The 16,758-nt window shown below is 36.9% G+C and overlaps 1 protein-coding gene across 1 annotated transcript; it reads left to right on the forward strand.

Moving 5' to 3' along the window:
* Window positions 1-380: 380 nt before the first annotated feature.
* On the forward strand, window positions 381-16,539 carry LOC104471100 (phosphatidylinositol 3-kinase catalytic subunit type 3; the record flags this gene model as incomplete). The annotated part of the gene is made up of 6 exons (XM_010086328.1): window positions 381-569; window positions 1,094-1,237; window positions 3,443-3,572; window positions 8,172-8,258; window positions 9,774-9,869; window positions 16,468-16,539. Coding segments are annotated over 6 exons (718 nt in total), but the record flags the coding sequence as incomplete, so codon positions are not given.
* Window positions 16,540-16,758: the final 219 nt, after the last annotated feature.

A 16,758-nucleotide genomic window follows, 5' to 3' on the forward strand; every position in this document is an offset into this window, starting at 1 on the left:
TGATGTTTGTTTTGTTTTTTTAATAATAGCAGCATATGTCATCTAATTGTTGCCCTGCTTAGTGTACCTCATTTGATGCTGTCTGAGAATCTACAGGTTGTACTAGAAGTTATCTCCATTGAAAAGACAAACAAGTACTTCTTCCCTTCCCTGCTTCCCCCCCCCCCCCAAAAAAAAATCGATATCGCAATAAATGCTGTATTTGTTCATCGCTTCACACCCTGAGTTCCTCTGTGATATTTCTATTTCACTACTCTCTAGTAATGCAAAGTGAGGATAGGAAGTAGAATAGGATTTTTACTGTGGATTAAATAAATTTTGGTTTAATTTTTTTTTTCTCTCCCCCCCTCTCTTTTTAATTTTTCTTTTCCCCCACACAGAGGAAGTCTGGAAGGAAAAAGAGAACAGAAGAGTTACAAAGCTCTCTTAGAAGATCCAATGCTGAAGTTCTCAGGACTGTATCAAGAAACTTGCTCTGACTTGTATGTGACTTGTCAGGTATTTGCAGAAGGGAAGCCTCTTGCTCTTCCAGTTAGAACTTCCTACAAAGCCTTTAGCACTAGATGGAAGTAAGTGACTGCCTTTATTCTTTTATTTCATTTTCCTCTTAGTTACCAGGCCATCAAGTTATTTAATAAATCTGTACAGTTTTTATTTGTGTCAGAAAGGTTTGTTTTCTTTTGTCTTTTCAAGTAACTTATGTTTCATCAAGTGTTTGTATGGTTATTAAGTATTGTCCTGACAGTACAAAACCAACCTTTTTGTGTAATGGGTAGGTAATAAAATTGTTACTTATGTGTTTTGCCATGGCTCACTACTTAAATAACTTCTGGGTCCTGGACTTGCACGTTTTCTTACTGTTTACTGGGCAGACTGATCTTTGGTACTTAGTCATGAAGATGGAGTATTTTTCCTTTGGTCTCTGGCCTTCTAAGCATGCTCAAGACAAGTATTTAAATGGCTAAAGCCCACAGGAAAGTAGTACATCTTCCCTTAGAAATTAATATTCTAAGAAGAAGCTGGGTTGTATAAACTGCTACAGAGTAACTTGAATTTTAAAGCTTTATGACTAATAAAAAGTGTTTCTTTGCAGCTGGAATGAATGGCTGAAACTGCCTGTGAAGTATCCAGATTTGCCTCGCAACGCGCAGGTGGCTCTGACCATCTGGGATGTATATGGACCTGGTAAAGCTGTTCCTGTGGGAGGAACAACAGTCTCGCTCTTTGGGAAATATGGGTATACGACTTTTTCTTCTGTGGTACAGATTTGGAGGTCACTTGTGAAGAGTAAGGTGGCATTGGTTATGAGAGATTTTTAAGAAAAAAAATTTAAACCAGCTTAACAGTTCTATGTTTGAAAATTCAGATACAAAGATGATTTACTCTGTTTCTGAGTGTAACTTTTCATACATGCTACAGTGCTGTAAAAAAAAAAAAAGTCTTGTATAAACCCAACATTTAGGCTTTTTTTTTTCTAGATCTGTAAGCTTGAATTTTAAGGAAGCAAATGCTAAAATCACTTCATGTTTCTACTTCTGTAATGAGTGGGTGCTAATACTTAATTTATTTAATTATCTTGCAATTGGGCTGTTAATGCAGTATTATTTATAAGGAATAAAATGTAACTCAGTAAATCAGGAGTTTTCAAAATTAATGATCTGTGATCCAGTGGAGGGTGGATTTAGTAAATCTGTGATGATAACACTGAGACAGGAAGGATTACAAGTGTGCTGGAAAGTGATAATACATGGAAAGGATCTTGACTAGGTGCAAACGGGACTGAAAAAAAAATAGGATGCAGGTTAAGAAAAAGCGTGAGACGTGGGTACTGTTCGCAATTGATTTCAGTCAAATACAGAAGAGAGGAGCTGCCCAGGAAAAAAGAGGAAAAGAGCTGGGTTTTAGAGTGAGTCTTAAGTCTTACATGGCTCAGCATCATGGTGCTCTTGTGAAATGTGCAAACAACGTTGAATATGTGAACAGAAGTATGCACATCAGGGACAATGTTGTATCCTTTGTCTCCATACCTGTCTGTCTGGGTTATGTTCAGTTCTATATAACTGACTTCAGGGAAGTTGCTGACCACTGTGTATCTAAGGGAGTGTCTATCATTGAAAGTCTATTAAATAGATGGAGGAGTAAAGAGTAGTGAGGCTAAAGAAAAGACTGTGGGAACACTTTTCTAGTATGCAGGTAGCATTGGAAAATGGGGAGAGAGCGCCTTTTTTTGTCTTGTCAGTGGATAAAAGTAATAAGGCTGAACTGAAGTGCAGGACAAGTTTAGGTTAGCATTAGGAAAGCTGTCCTAGTGATACTTGAACGTTGAAAATGACTGTAGAGAGAGTTTGTATCTCTGTCACTGAAGATATTGCTTTGACAAAAAGATTGACATTGTCTCAGGGCAGAAAAATGAACTGAATCAGTTGGACCGTGCCCCAAAGACTTCTAGTAGTTTTTAAAGCATTAGAGCATACTTCGTGGAAAAAGATATGATTTATAAATTAAACTTACTTTTCTTTCCAGCATATGGGGCCTGTGGGAAGTAAATTGACAGAAAGCAACACATATCTTTGAAATTTTGTATTTGCTTGTAAACAGAAACCACTGTAGTAGAATTCCACAAAGTGGTGTGTGAATTCAGGGTCAGATGGGCCTTCTAGTCAGTATTTCTCATTTTTATGTTTGACTTTTTAAAATGTTCTTTCCAGTTCTATTTACCCAAAGTTGTTAGAGTTAAGTGACCACCTCTTATTGGCAAAAGTAATGCACTTGATTTCTTGAGGTGTCTGTTATAGGTGAATCAGCACAAATGTGCAAGGGAAGCAGAGTTTTGCAGGGAAAAGGTGTGGTCAATTACCCTGCAGAGTTCTGTTCACTGCACAGTTTCAATTAGCAGTTCAATTTGAAGCATAGATGGAGAAAATGGTAGGTTGAGGGTTGTGCCTTTTTTCTTATTATTTGTTTGGCAGGTCTGTAGGCTACTTTATATCAGTTGACCTTCAAATGAAGTTTAGGTAGTTTTTTTTGTGGAATTTTTTTCCCATTGGCAGACCTGAAGTCAGTATTTTAATTTGCAAGTCAAAAGGAATACTTTCTGCTTCATTACAAATAATAAAACTAATAATAAAAAAAGGTCAAGCTCTGCCTCAGTTTGCATTTTTACCGCCCTGCTAACTTTGGGCATTCCCCATTCTTCTTCCACTTGCCAAATAAGTTGTCTCAGACTTACTCTTTTCTAAACTCTGCGTGCCAATAAAAATGGCTGTAAAGGTCACAAAGTGCAAGGCATTTTTGCAGTTCAGTTAAATTATATGTGGTAATGCATGTTTGTAAGTTTGACAAAGGAAGCTACTTCATTTTCTTGTAGCTGCCACTGTACTTTGATTCCTGACGGCTGTATTATTTTGAATTTACTGAAGCGATTCTGCATTTTCACCTACAGTATGTTTCGTCAAGGAATGCATGATTTGAAAGTCTGGCCCAACGTAGAAGCTGATGGCTCAGAGCCCACCAAAACTCCTGGGAGAACCAGCAGCACAGTCTCTGAAGATCAAATGAGCCGCTTGGCAAAGGTAATGGAGTAGCAAGTAACCTTTAAAATGTATGTGAAAACCTTGCACTTTCACTGGAGTGAAATGAAGACAGGTGTTAATGAAGACAGGCTGTTTGTGTTATTTTCCCATGTGAAAGCTGTCTTCTTTAGATTGCTTATATATTTCACAGGATTAATACAAGTGAGTAAAGTAGATCATCCTCATTTGCTACTGAAGTATTTTTTAAAACAGGACATACAAGTATTTTTAATATACACAGCTTTCTGTTGTAACAACTTAACATATTAATTCTGTGTAAACAGTGAAAATGTGAACATGCCTTGATGCTTGAAGAAAAAATTCACAGAATCACAGAATCACACAGAATCACATCAGGTTCAGTAAAAGCAGATCCTAAAAGTAACTTGTGAGGACAGTCTAGTTTCTTTCAGTAGCCATCATTTAGATTTAAGGCTGTCTGGTGTAGTGTTCAGGCATGTATGAGACATGTCTATGTTAGAATTTGAGTAGAATTGCAGAAATTAACCAAAGTGTCTTTTATTTAAGCTCATGAATATGTGTGTATATTAGTATTTTCTTCTCCCAGCTTGATGGCAGAGTGTATTTTTGCCATCAAAACTACGTCTGGAATAGATCAGTAAATGTTAGTTCTTGAACTGTTTGACTTGCTGATTTCTCTCTTTCTTCAGTTAAATTTGCCCCAAGCTTGCAAAATGTCTCAACCCACTTACTCAATGTACTTTCTTCTTAGTCTTGGTCTCCTAGTTTTCATTCTTACTTTTTTACAATGCCCAAGTGAAAGACACATCCAGTGCCATAAATATGTCCATTTTCTCACCTGAGAAGACTGCTGAAATTAATCCCAGCAACAAACTAACTTTTATTTAGAGTCTGTCTTGTATTAGTCTTGTTCACCTTGCATTTGCAATGGAAAACTCATTAGAGCTTTCTGCCAGCGGTGGTGCCCGGTTTCTTGATCGTAGTAGAATAAATCCCCTCTAGCCTTAGAAGCTCTGTAGACAGACACTAAATATCAAGGCTTGTTTATAGTTCATCAGATGCTTATGTGATGCAGGCAGTGGGTCTCTGAGGAGAAGTTTTAGAGTGTAGGCCTTCCATTTCACGTTAGTTCTGTTATGCAAACTTGAACTTACCCTACCAGCATTTTTTCTTCTCTTCCCTTCACTCCCTTCTGCTCCCTAGCTCAAGAAATAAAAATAATGTAGAGTATTTCAGTCTCAAAATACCTGGGTCTGTTCTGGCTTCTTCTTTTGGCACGTGAGAGATGAGGGCAGAAAGCCTCTGAGGAAGAGGAGGGAATTCTTTCACATCCCAATTGAGAGTTCTAGTTAATGGCTAATGAAAAGCTAATAACATCACTGCCACCATCTTCTCTTCTGAAAGCTGTTCTGCAAGACACTAGTTTCTGAAAGATGCGAATGTTTTCACTGACATTTTTTTGTGTTAATTTATAAAAGCATTTTACCATCAGATGCTAGCAAAGTGAATAGGGTTTCTGGGTAGTGTGTCTATGAGAGCTTTCATTTGCACAGCTGTTTATACAGCAGATGAGGTTCTTGTGATTTATCATTCCTAAACAGCCATTGTTTGAGTACAAACAGCTTCAGTTTTTCTGTGACTTACTCATCAGTTGCTGAACGTCTCCTCATGCTACTGAGCGTGAGGTTATATTTAAATGTAGGTAGAATGAGTAGGCCTAATTAAATGCAAGGTGAGTTTGTGTGTTTTTGTTCTTGGTTTGTTTTTTTTTCTGTTTATCTCTTGGACAGACTTATCAGAGGCTAATTTAGAGTCTTCTGGGTAATAAGTAACTCTTGAGAAGAGCTTGCTGAAGGACCTTTCCTCCACCTAAAAGATAGCTTTTTATTTTCTTGACATGCTTCTGGGTTTGTGTGTATGTACATGTGTGGATTTTATTATTATAGCAAATTTATATAAAATCAGTGAGTGGCTGCTGGAGGAGTTGCATCCTTTTACCTTAAATAATTGATACTATGGCAAGTCTCTCGTTTCATGTTGAGGTGCCATATGGTTGTGCTCTTACAAAACACGTGAATGTTGCTTGTAACATTGCTACTGATGAAAAAGCCATGGCTTTGCATCCTGGGGGTCATTGTGAATGCAGATTTTTCCTGTACTAAGGAATATTAATGGGTAGAGAGTGGCATACCTTAGCATGCTCAAATATTAATGACATTAAGATGTTTCTACCAGGGGTGGTTTGTTAGTTTATTCTACTTAAACAAAAAGTTCACCTCCCTCACGTGTTCTGCTGGCTGAATGAAATTAGATAAAAACAATGGTAAGATAGTATCTAAAAAAATGCCTCTTATTTAGAAGCAGATGACTTATGCTTTATTCCCTGAAGGGAATGCACTAGCTTCTCTTTTATTTTAAGCTTTAAATATTAATCCAAGAGAATGGTTCTTCATGCGTATACATATGCCTACAGATCTTCTGGGTCTTGTATGCAGGCCTAACTAGTTGCTGTATTATGATTTTTTTTCCTCTCTCTAAGGGAGGTTTGCAGGTTTAAGAGATTAATAATTTTCCTCTAAAACATACAGAGTAACTATTTTCCTTATTCTCTAGTGCAGTGAACAATAAATGAACTAAGAATTTGTGACCAAGGTATCTAAATAACATTTTATAAGTGCTGTCCTAAATCTGTGTGCCAATGATGAATGTGAATATGTGGTACTCTGAAAACTGTGATGCATTGGCTTAAGGTAGTGGAAATAAGAGGGCTACTTTGAGTATGAAAAATATTTTTGTTAGATAAAAAAAGTAGGGAGTACTTCAGAAGCAGTTAAAATGGTGGACATGTAAGGGTAAGGAATTCATTGCTGAAGATGAGAAGACCTTTTCTGTGAACTAGGTAGGACATTTGTGAACATATTAAGTGGTGATGTCCAGCCTGCCTAAAACAGCATTTTGTATCATAACTGGTCTGCATGCTGCTGGTTCTCTACCTTTAAAGTATATTATAAAGTGACATATGGGGCAAAGGCCAAGTCTTGTATTATCCTTTTAGTAAAGTCCTGGCATGCTCTGTGTCTGTAATATTGCTGAGGTGGAATTTGATGAACTGGATGCAGAATATAACATAAGATAGGAAGTAATTATTGCTATATTGTGCTCCTGTTTACAATCCTGCTGATAAGTTGAAAGAACCCAAAAATTGTGTTTCTTTGCTTTAGTTACATCCAGTATCCTGAAATGTTATTAAGGATTATATTTTCTCCCCTACTCTGCCCTTCCTTTTCCTTTTGTACTGTTAAGTTTCTGAAGTTTATTAATGGTAATCTGAAGATCAGCTGTCCCAGAGTTTACTGGAGACAAAACAAATTTAAAAAAGCACCTCCTGTATAGTGAAGGGAGTTAATTAATTCTTAAAAGTTGCAGTGGTCTTCCAAAGTTTGCACCAAAATATTTATTAATTGTGTCAAGCTATATTGTGGTGTAGAGCTTAAAGAAATGTTAGGTGAATCAGGTGTGTATCCCGTGTTCTCTTGCATACTATATATTCCATTCATATGCTGTCCTAGTACTCTTTGTGTGTTGCCTGTACCCTAGCTGTGAGCTGGGCAAGAAATGGCAGTTGGTGTACCTGTGGCCCGCTGAGATTTACATGCTCACGCATGGGCATGTTGACCACAGAACAAAGCTGATGAAGTAGTAGTTGTAACCCTTCCCTTAATAGGAATAATTTTGAAGATCTCTTCACTAGCCGTTTCCTAGACAGATACTGATTTCTTCAAAACATGAAAGAACTTGATGTCTTCTAGTCCCTTTGCATCTCTTCCTGCATACTGCAAGAATTGCTGATTTTTGGAGGAATGCTTGTGATTTCTTAAGGAGCCAAAAAGATGACTCTTGTTCATATTTGTTTGGTCTTCTGCTAAATTCTTCATAAACTAGTGAGTGTCAGCACATCTGAAACTACAAGTGGTATGGCTCATGTCTTATCTTTTCTTCCGCTGTTCTGCTGTTAGGTAGTCCTTTAAACAGCTCAGCTTCCTTGCTATTACTATAGCAATATGTAGATGTAGGAGTAAAACTTGAACCGCTTTTCAGGTGACTAAAAAGAAAGGGAGAACAAGCTGCCCGTGACTTCCTGTGAGTAAGTCTTTGGCTGACCTTTTGTGTTGTGTAAGTCTCTGTCTAAGAACTTGTTTTTCTATGCCTAACAAGGGCAGAATTATTCAATTTGGATATTCTTTGAAATATCTTCTTTTTATTTGACTTGGTAACTTTTACCATATGTAACTTAGTAATACAAAAAAATACATGTTTTTGTTATGTTATTTTACTGAAACAATAGGTTCCTGTTTTTAATGCTGTAAAAATTCTGTGATGTGTTTGGAATGCAGTTTTGGTTTCTACCGTGATTGGTGTTTTAGATATTAGAATTTTCATGGCATGGCTTAGCTGTTCACAAGGGTCTACTGTGTGTGTACAGCACAAGTATTTTTTCCACCTCAATTTTTTTTTCTCCCCTGATTTTTATGTTAGTATCTCTGTAAAATTATGACTTTTATACTCTTTTTCTTGCTCCCAGCAATTTAAGTATTATCATTGTGTTTTTTCATGCAGCTCACCAAGTCTCATCGGCAAGGTCATATGGTGAAAGTGGACTGGCTGGACAGACTGACTTTTAGAGAAATAGAAATGATCAATGAGGTGGGCCATTGTACTGTACAAGATTTGTGATATTTTTTAGGGTTCTGCTAATGTGGAACATTCGCTTGCTTAGGAGACTGACTGAAAGCATGCGTCCTGTTTTTCTTCAACCACCAGTGTATACGATAAAAAGAAAAATAGTTCTTTAAGTTTCCAAAGTGGGTTTTGCTTTGGCAATAATGAGAATAGACAACTGTCTTACCAGTTGTCAGCTTCAAGTGAACTTGATCACAGATGAAAGAATTTATTAATAATTTGGAGTAGCTTGGAACAAATGCTCCTAGGTATGACTAAATTAACTCTACGATATAGATGATGATGGGAAGCTTTTTGGATATGTAGACTGTACCTTTGTTTTAGACCTGTTCAGCTTTACTGGTTTCAGTTTTAGGTGTTGAGGAAAAACACTTGGAAGACTTGAATTAATATTTAAAAAAAAAAAAAATCCGGTAATTAAATGTCTGAGTGAGGTATTAACCCTCATTGAGCAAAATTGCCCTGAAACTTAACCAATTATGCTCATCTTGCACAGCAGAATGCCTTTGTTTTCTGCTTTGTGTGCTGAGATTTTTGTTTTCTTATTTATAATTAGACCACAGGAAATCAGATTATTTTTGAACTTAATTTTTTTTAATAAACCCTTATGGTTTATTAAAAGTAATGCAACTTTTATGCATTTATTATGCATTTTTTTTGAGAGCTCAGCCTATCCTCCTTTTTTTAACTTTTTTCTTTTTCTGTAAATGTACAGAAAACTCAAAATTTCTGATTTTTAGAGCTGTACCTTAAATGCAGAACCATTTTGCCTGTGCTGCAAAATCAATCTATTATTAACGCATGAAACAAACTTGAGTTGCTCATTATTAAACGGGATGCTTACTTTTTTATTAAGTATATGTTCCTGGTGGTGGTTATGTGTAACTTCTATCTCATTTCTCATGTAAATTTAAAAAAAAAAATCTAGGCACTACTTCCAAGTAAAGCATTTTAAAAATGCATATGTGAGCAAATCTTCCTCTGAAAGTGAATGAGCTGCAAATCTAATCTTGTAGTCCAAGGTTTAACTTGTCTGTTTCGTGGTTTTATATGAAACAGTGTGGGGTTTTTCTGTGTCTTCTGTTTTTTGAATCTGACATGCGTAATTGGGTGTAATGATTTAGGAAGAAAAGAACAAAATGTAACACAAAAACCCCAACTGTCAGCTGGTTATCATTCATCGCCTTTTTTTCAGACCTTTAGTCCATAGTTGCAAGTTGCAGATGCAAACAATGTGATTTTGTCTGTTATATGTGGATGTTTATCTTGAAGTAGGAATGTAAGGAAGTAAGAATGTTGGGAAGAAAGTGATACAGTCTCAGAGTGCTATAAAATGATTAACTGATTAATTGCTACAACAACTGATAGTCTAATTAATTGGTTACAGCACAAAGGAAGTAGGGTAACTGCTGTACTGAGAATGCTGAAGATTGATGCACTTTAATATATGACACCCATCTGTGGTGGTTCTCTTCTCAGAGGGAAAAACGAAGTTCTAATTTTATGTACCTGATGATTGAATTCCGTTGCGTCAAGTGTGATGATAAAGAATATGGAATAGTTTACTACGAAAAGGTATGTGTCTTGCAGGCTTTATGGTCACCTTTAAAAAGCAACATATGCACCTAAAATGGATAGGTTTTTCTGCTGAGGTGAGATATTCTGCCGCAGGATAGCGGCAGACAGCTGTCAGTGGTAACTTTTATGTACATATAAATCAAATAGTAAAGATGCATCAAGATTGCAGAAGTCAATCACTTGTGTAATACAGTTCAAGATTACAGAATTTAATAAGTGTGAGTGATTAGAAATGTTTTGATTTATGGTTCCTTCAGTCGTCCTGCAGTACTTTCAGAGTAGCTGTATGTAAAATCATGTCTTATATCAAGAAGAAATGTACCTGTATTGATTGGTAACTTTATAAAAAGATAAGTTATTAAAACTTTGTACAGGAGCTCTTCTGGTGAATGTTTTCTCTGAAATGAACAAATATAAAAGTTTAGTCTTTCATGCTGAAAACACTTTGGAAGTCAATTAAGTAAAAGACTTCTGGATTGGAATGTCTTGCATCTTTCTGTTTACAAGACAGATCTCTGAAGCAGTGCCTTCAGTGCTTTTTTGAGTTAAAATTTAATGGAACAAAGGATTAACTGAGCGTGGCTTTGGAAGGCATTATCAGTAGTTTTGTGGACCTGTGCATTGTAGAAAGACCCACTGAAATAAAAAAAGCAATATATGTATAATCTGTTTTAAAAAAAAATTCAGTAATTAGGTCTTAAAATTTTCAGCGTGTTTAAAGTAATGCAGCTTTATGAGAAAGAAGACAGAAAAAGACTGGAGTCCTGTTGAGAGCAGAGGCACTAACTTTAAGCAGCGTCTATTGTGACAATTTAAAAAAAAAACTCCTGTAATTCAGTATAGAAAATGTTAATACAATGGAAAATAGATTACAAGTATTTGTATGTATGTGTCAACATTACCAGTTGATTTGGGCAGCAGAACTATGATCTAACTTAAGGTTCTAGAAGAAGTTAATGAAAAATACAGTAATAAATTGCAAAAAGCAGGATTGCACAAAATTGGGAGTGGGGGAGTAGTATGTGTTGCTTTTTTGGTGTGTTGTTTTGTTGTTGTGTTGTTGTGTTGTGTGGTTGTTTTTTTGGTGTGTTTTTTTTAGTGTGGTTTTTTTTTAGTTTTTTCCCCTAGCATTTATTGTAACGACTGTCTCTCAGTAAGCCATTGCAGAAGGACTTAAAGCTTGTTTAAAATCTCTTAAAAACGGCTTGTAGAGTTGGAAAAAAAAATAGATGAAACTGTGTCTTTGGCAGGTGTCTAGGTTAAAAACTTTCTTAGCTTCCTGCCTGAGCGTCCAAGCAGCTCTTCAGCATTGCTTCTGGTGGACTGTGGTTGACAGTGGGACCTCTCTGCAGCTTTCCAAGTCTTTTTGCCTTTAGAATAACTTGTTTTATATTGTTTCCACAGACTTCTAGAACTAGCTATTGTAGAGGACCTTACTGTTACAAAACTCCCTTGTGTTACAAGTCAGAGTGAAACCTACAATGTGTCAGATTCCTCCATGAAACAAAATAACTTTCTTTAGTTCTGTGGAAATCAAGGAAATTTTTCTGGAGAGCATAACAGAATATGATCAAAATATTGATACATTTTACTAACCATTAGGTTTTTTTTACATTAGAATGTGCTGTACTTTTCACCGATGCAAACTGATGAGCATGGATACGTGCGGCTCTGTGTCCTCTTGGCTCTTTTATTTTTGTAGTTGAATATGACATTCCTAAAAATTTATCTCCCTCACCTCCAGAAACCTACCACTATAGGTGAATTATTCCTGATTGACACACGCAACTTTTTTTTTGTCATCATTATGGTTTTACAGATGTGCAAGGTGAGGGAAGAAGATTCAGGCTTCAAGCGTATGTCTTTCCTTCAACAGATGTTTCTGAAGCATATTAATAGAGTATGGAACAAAATAACTATAAATTGCCAGCTGTTGTGGAAATAAAATAATTGAATGTGTAATAGCACATATTAAAGCTATAACTAACAGCAGTTTGAGGGATTTGTTGTTGTGAGGTAGCTTTTCAAGAAGTTCTTGACCCTTTTCTGGCAGCAGTAGAAAACAGTATGTAAATTAGTGCCTATCTTCTCAGTTTTATCATGCTTCCAATTACAGTGTACAGAATACATATCTGGCATCACCAATCCAGTGTACAGAGTCTAATGAAACTAGATTCTGGTGTCACCTGCCTGTGACTGATAGTCAAAGTGGAGATTACTTGTCACAGTTTTGTTGATAAATTTGTTTTCGAGTGTTTACGAAGAACTAGCTTGTTAAACCGCGGCTGATAGAATTTGAGATTCTTTTGACTCAGCATTCAATTACAATGAAGTGAAGTGGCAGTGGCTCTTTCCATGTTCTCTGTTAACTTAATTGTAATACAGCATTCTAGGCGTGAAGGAGAGCAGTCTGCTCTTAACGTGAGCATCGCTTCTGATTCTCCATTTAGGCTAAAATTCAGTGTGACTTTCCAAGTGCAAATAACACCAGCATTTGTTATTAATGTGTTTTTCTGCAGGTTTCAAATGAGACCTTTGGTTGAATTAGTAAATTGATTGCACTGCTGCACACAGTTAATAAAAAAAGTCGGATTATTGGAACCTTTTTTGTGGCTTGAAAGAAAGAAAAAGTATTGTCTACAGCCTTGGGTGTTCATTTACTTTTTGTGTGGGAGAAGTTGGATCCCATTGATTTACTCAAAATTATGTTTTGACTAAAGAATGAGATAAATAGCACTTATTTATTTACGGATGTTGTGAAACTGATTTTCAGGAAAGTAGAGAAGAACCTTTCTTGGTTAAAAAATTCAGTGTATTTTGTTGACTTTCTTAAATGGAGTCTAATATATGGTCATGCACAGTGACCTTAATGTAGTGAAATACCTCTAAAGCTCTGTAACATATTAGTTTAAAACAAGTTAATGCTGTTTAGTATTGATGTTGCTTTTGTTTCCCAGTGGCAAAATAGCAGGTTGGCAGTTGGAGGATGTTAGGTATTTCTAAAACTTCCATGATGTGAACTACAGCTCACTGCGTGGGGATGATCAGGAGAGATGCTTCAGAAGCATGCACCTGACCAAATTCAAATGCTAATTTACAGTTGACCCTCAGGCTTTGGTATGGTTTAGTAAGTTTGTGTGGTTCTGGCTCACAGTGATCCGTGTTGTGCTCTCCAAGTATGAGAGAGAGAATTAAAGCCACATATTAATGTAGTTGGAAGGCAAATTAAACTACTGATGTCCTTCATGGGCAAACTAATAGCATTGTGCCACCTTGAGGATTTCACAAAATAATTTGTTCTTAAAATGTTGACTCCTGTTACAGTAGCTTGTCCCACAAGTACTTTGGCAGAACTTGGTTTGGTAGCGAGTTTTGATTGAAGCTTAAGGCTTTGTTCTAAAATGCAATGGGAACAAAGTTTTCTAAGTGCTTGAGCTGAATAACTAGAGCTTTTCAGCTTGGCTCTTAGCATAGTCTATCATAGCCTGCATTTGAGAACAGGAGCTTAAAGACAGTCGTTACAATATTTGTTTTGAAAGGTTAAAAAAAAAGGCACAGGTCAGCAGTGAGTTTAAAAATCATTCTTTTAACACTAGTCCTGGAAAAAAGTCCCCAGTCTTGGTTTTAAAGGGTGTTAACATTTTGACATTAATCACAGGAAGGCTTTGTGCATTTTTTATTTTTATTTTTGTAAATAAGCAAATTTTAGGCAATTGTGCTTGTGTCATTCTCATCCTAATAAGTTCTGAGTTGGTAATAGCTGTCATAGGCTTTTGGTTGTGGGGTAGGTGCTCCATTTTTACCAGGTGTTGTGGTTTTACACAACACTGCTCTCTCAGCCTACCCTCTGCCTTCTCACAGGGATGAGGGAGAGAAAGTGGTGAAGGGAAAAGAGACTCATGGGTTGAGAAAAGAACAATTTAATAAATAAACTACAGGAATGTTGGAAATAGTAATAATGTTAATAATAGAAATATGTATACAAATATACAAATGAGTGATACACAGTGATACTGCTCACCACCTGATGAGCAGGGCTCAGCCCATTCCCAGATAATGATATTGGAGCAGAGAAAGTCCCAAAACCACCATCCTAGAACAGAGATAAGAGCCTGAGTGTCCGAGAAAGCAAGAGCTGACCGAGGGAGGGAGATGACCCTGGGAGAGGTACCACCTGGGGCGAGATGACCCAGAAAGAGAGAGCACTTCTGGACAGAGCCTCACCTCTATACTGGGCATGCCGGGCATGGGATGGAACAGACCATCAGCCAATCTGGGTCTCAATCCTAAACCTGAGGTGGAATCCTGGGCTGGTCACTGGCGCTGTGCTCCCTCCCAGCTCCTCCTGCCCCTGCAGACACGGGCCCAGCAGAGAAGCTGGAAAGTCCTTGAGTGTCCTGGCAGCAGCTCTGCCCATCAGTGTGTGATCAGCTTCTCCTCAACACAAACCCAAACACAGCCTCACACCAGCTGCTGGGAAGAAAGTTAACTCTGTCTCAGCTGAAACCAGGACACCAGCCTGTAAGCTTTGTCAGACTTTCCTTTTACAGCTATTCTATCTGAATGTTTTAACTAAGAGAAAGATGATGTAGTATGGGTGTTACTACCGCTTATCACTAGAGAATCTGCATGGGATATAGATGGTATAAATGCCTCGGTAGGAGTTTGAGCATTTGCTAGTTAATCCACTCCTGTGTTAAGTTTTTCCTATAGTGCTTTTATGTGGAGGATCTAAACAGAGTGGAAACACATTTGTTACTGAAACATTGGTAATGCTTTATTGTTAAATAAAGGTCAAGTAAGATTGCAGCCTTATTAAGGTTTTGATGAAGAAGATAACCAGTTAGCAGATAGAAATCGGTCTGTTATCTCTGTCATCAGATATGTTTATTTTCAGAAGGATTCTCCCCCCCAAACAATTTAATTGTTTTTGTTGTAATTTGGCTTTGTAAAACTAGTATGAGATGATCTGAGTTCTACCTGATGAGATGGCAAAGGTTTAGTACAATGTGAGTGCTGATCTGTGAGTGTGGCTCCAACTCAGTTCAGTCTATAGTTATGGTATAATTTTGTTATAATAGAAATACTTTGGAAATACTATTAATTATACAGTTAGGTTAAAGCTAAGTTCTTTATTTAGATAGTATGGTTTTAAAACAGAGAAACTGTAAGCAAATGTCCTCTTTGTCCTCTTCAGTGTTTGCATGCATACTTATTTAAAAACTAATGGGAAAAGCAATTGTGTTCCTGTTCTGGGTCTATCATCAGGCACAGCCAGATTGTATATTTCCAGTAGCTGGGAAGGATGTGTGTGTAGTTACTGTCATTATTTTGACTGTAAAATTGTTACCTCAGAAAGCATAGGACACTAATATATGTAATAGAAGTGTCTTCCTCAATGTGCATTTTGATAATAAGAAATTTCTTTTCTGTAGTCAGCAACAGAAAATTTATGTAGCTGGAAAAAAATGTTGCTCCTGAAAGGTTAATGGCAATTTTAACTCCAGTGTCTTTGTGACGAATGAGTCTTTTCTTCCCCTTGATACAAGCTCCTCAATTCTTTTAAAGTTACCTCTGAAAAGTGTAAAAGCAAAGCCATCCCAAGAGGCATATGTGATTGGAAAAGCAGGAGGGGAAAAAAAAAAAAAAAGAAGGCTGGGGGCAGAAGCAAACCTGAGCAAGTTATCTCAAAACTGAAATTATTGAGGGAAATGCTTATATGTCAAAAAAACCTTTATTCTGACCTGAAATTTACTCCGAAATAAATAGCATAGCACATATTATGCTGGTGTTGGGTTTTTTTCTGTTTTACTGTTTTATACTGTCTTATACCGTCTTCTGAATTAAATGTTCTTCCATAGATAGTGTGACTAAGCATTAATGGACACTTGTAAGGTAAAAAACCCAAAACCAGAGTGCTGGGTGTGCCTGGAAGAGGTAAACAGAGTTGCTGTTTTGTCAGGTGGTGGCAGACTTTGTATTTTTTCCTTCTGCCTGGTTCAAACAGGAAACTTTTAGCTTATCCTTTCCCTTATTTATGCAGCAGCAGGTTAGACTCCCCTAAGGAAAAGTAGCAGGCTCCTGTCGTACTGCTCCAGGGCAGCACAGCATGAACTTCTAGAAGAGACTGTCATGCTCCATGTGGAACCCGTGATAGATAGACAGGTATATATTCCTAAATCCATCTGTGTTGAACTATTAGGAGATATTTTCTGCAACATGGTTGTTATTTCTAGGAAATGATTTGGTTTTGGTGGCAATATGGACCCTAATTTGGTTTCTCTTTGTGCTTCCAGAGGACACATGTAAAGATAATGGCAAATTTCTCTGCTCACCTGTGTGCCAGCATGGTAGTGAGTTGCCAAGCTAGATCTTCTTGGATGAACTTTCATCTCTCTTGTCACCTTGTTTACCATCTGGCAAAAACTAACAAGAAAAAAAAATCTATTTGTTATTTTCCCTTTATAACTATCAAAAGTCAGCAAGGTGCAGTTGCATCAGTCTTTCACTGTAGTATAATTCACAGTGCATAAATGTAACATGTTTTTTCCTAAGACTTGAGATGTTTAATATGAATTTAACTTTTTGTCATCAGGATGGTGATGAGTCATCTCCAATTTTAACAAGTTCTGAAATTGTTAAGATTCCAGATCCCCAGATGTCCATGGTAAGCAATACTCCATGTAATGTAATCTGTATTATAGTATTTTTTTTAAGTTTTCATAAATGGAGATGAAAGTTTGACTATAGTATTGTCTCCCATATTTTCATATTTCAGTGGAAAGATGTATTTGGCCAGTTGAGAAACATAAGTAGGTTTGACTTTGTGGGTTTTTTTGTGGTGGTGGTTTGTTTTAGTTTCCCCCCCTCTCTCCCCCTCCCCCCC

Source organism: Pterocles gutturalis, unplaced genomic scaffold (genome assembly GCF_000699245.1).
Source record: "Pterocles gutturalis isolate BGI_N339 unplaced genomic scaffold, ASM69924v1 scaffold8741, whole genome shotgun sequence".
NCBI lineage: Eukaryota > Metazoa > Chordata > Aves > Pterocliformes > Pteroclidae > Pterocles > Pterocles gutturalis.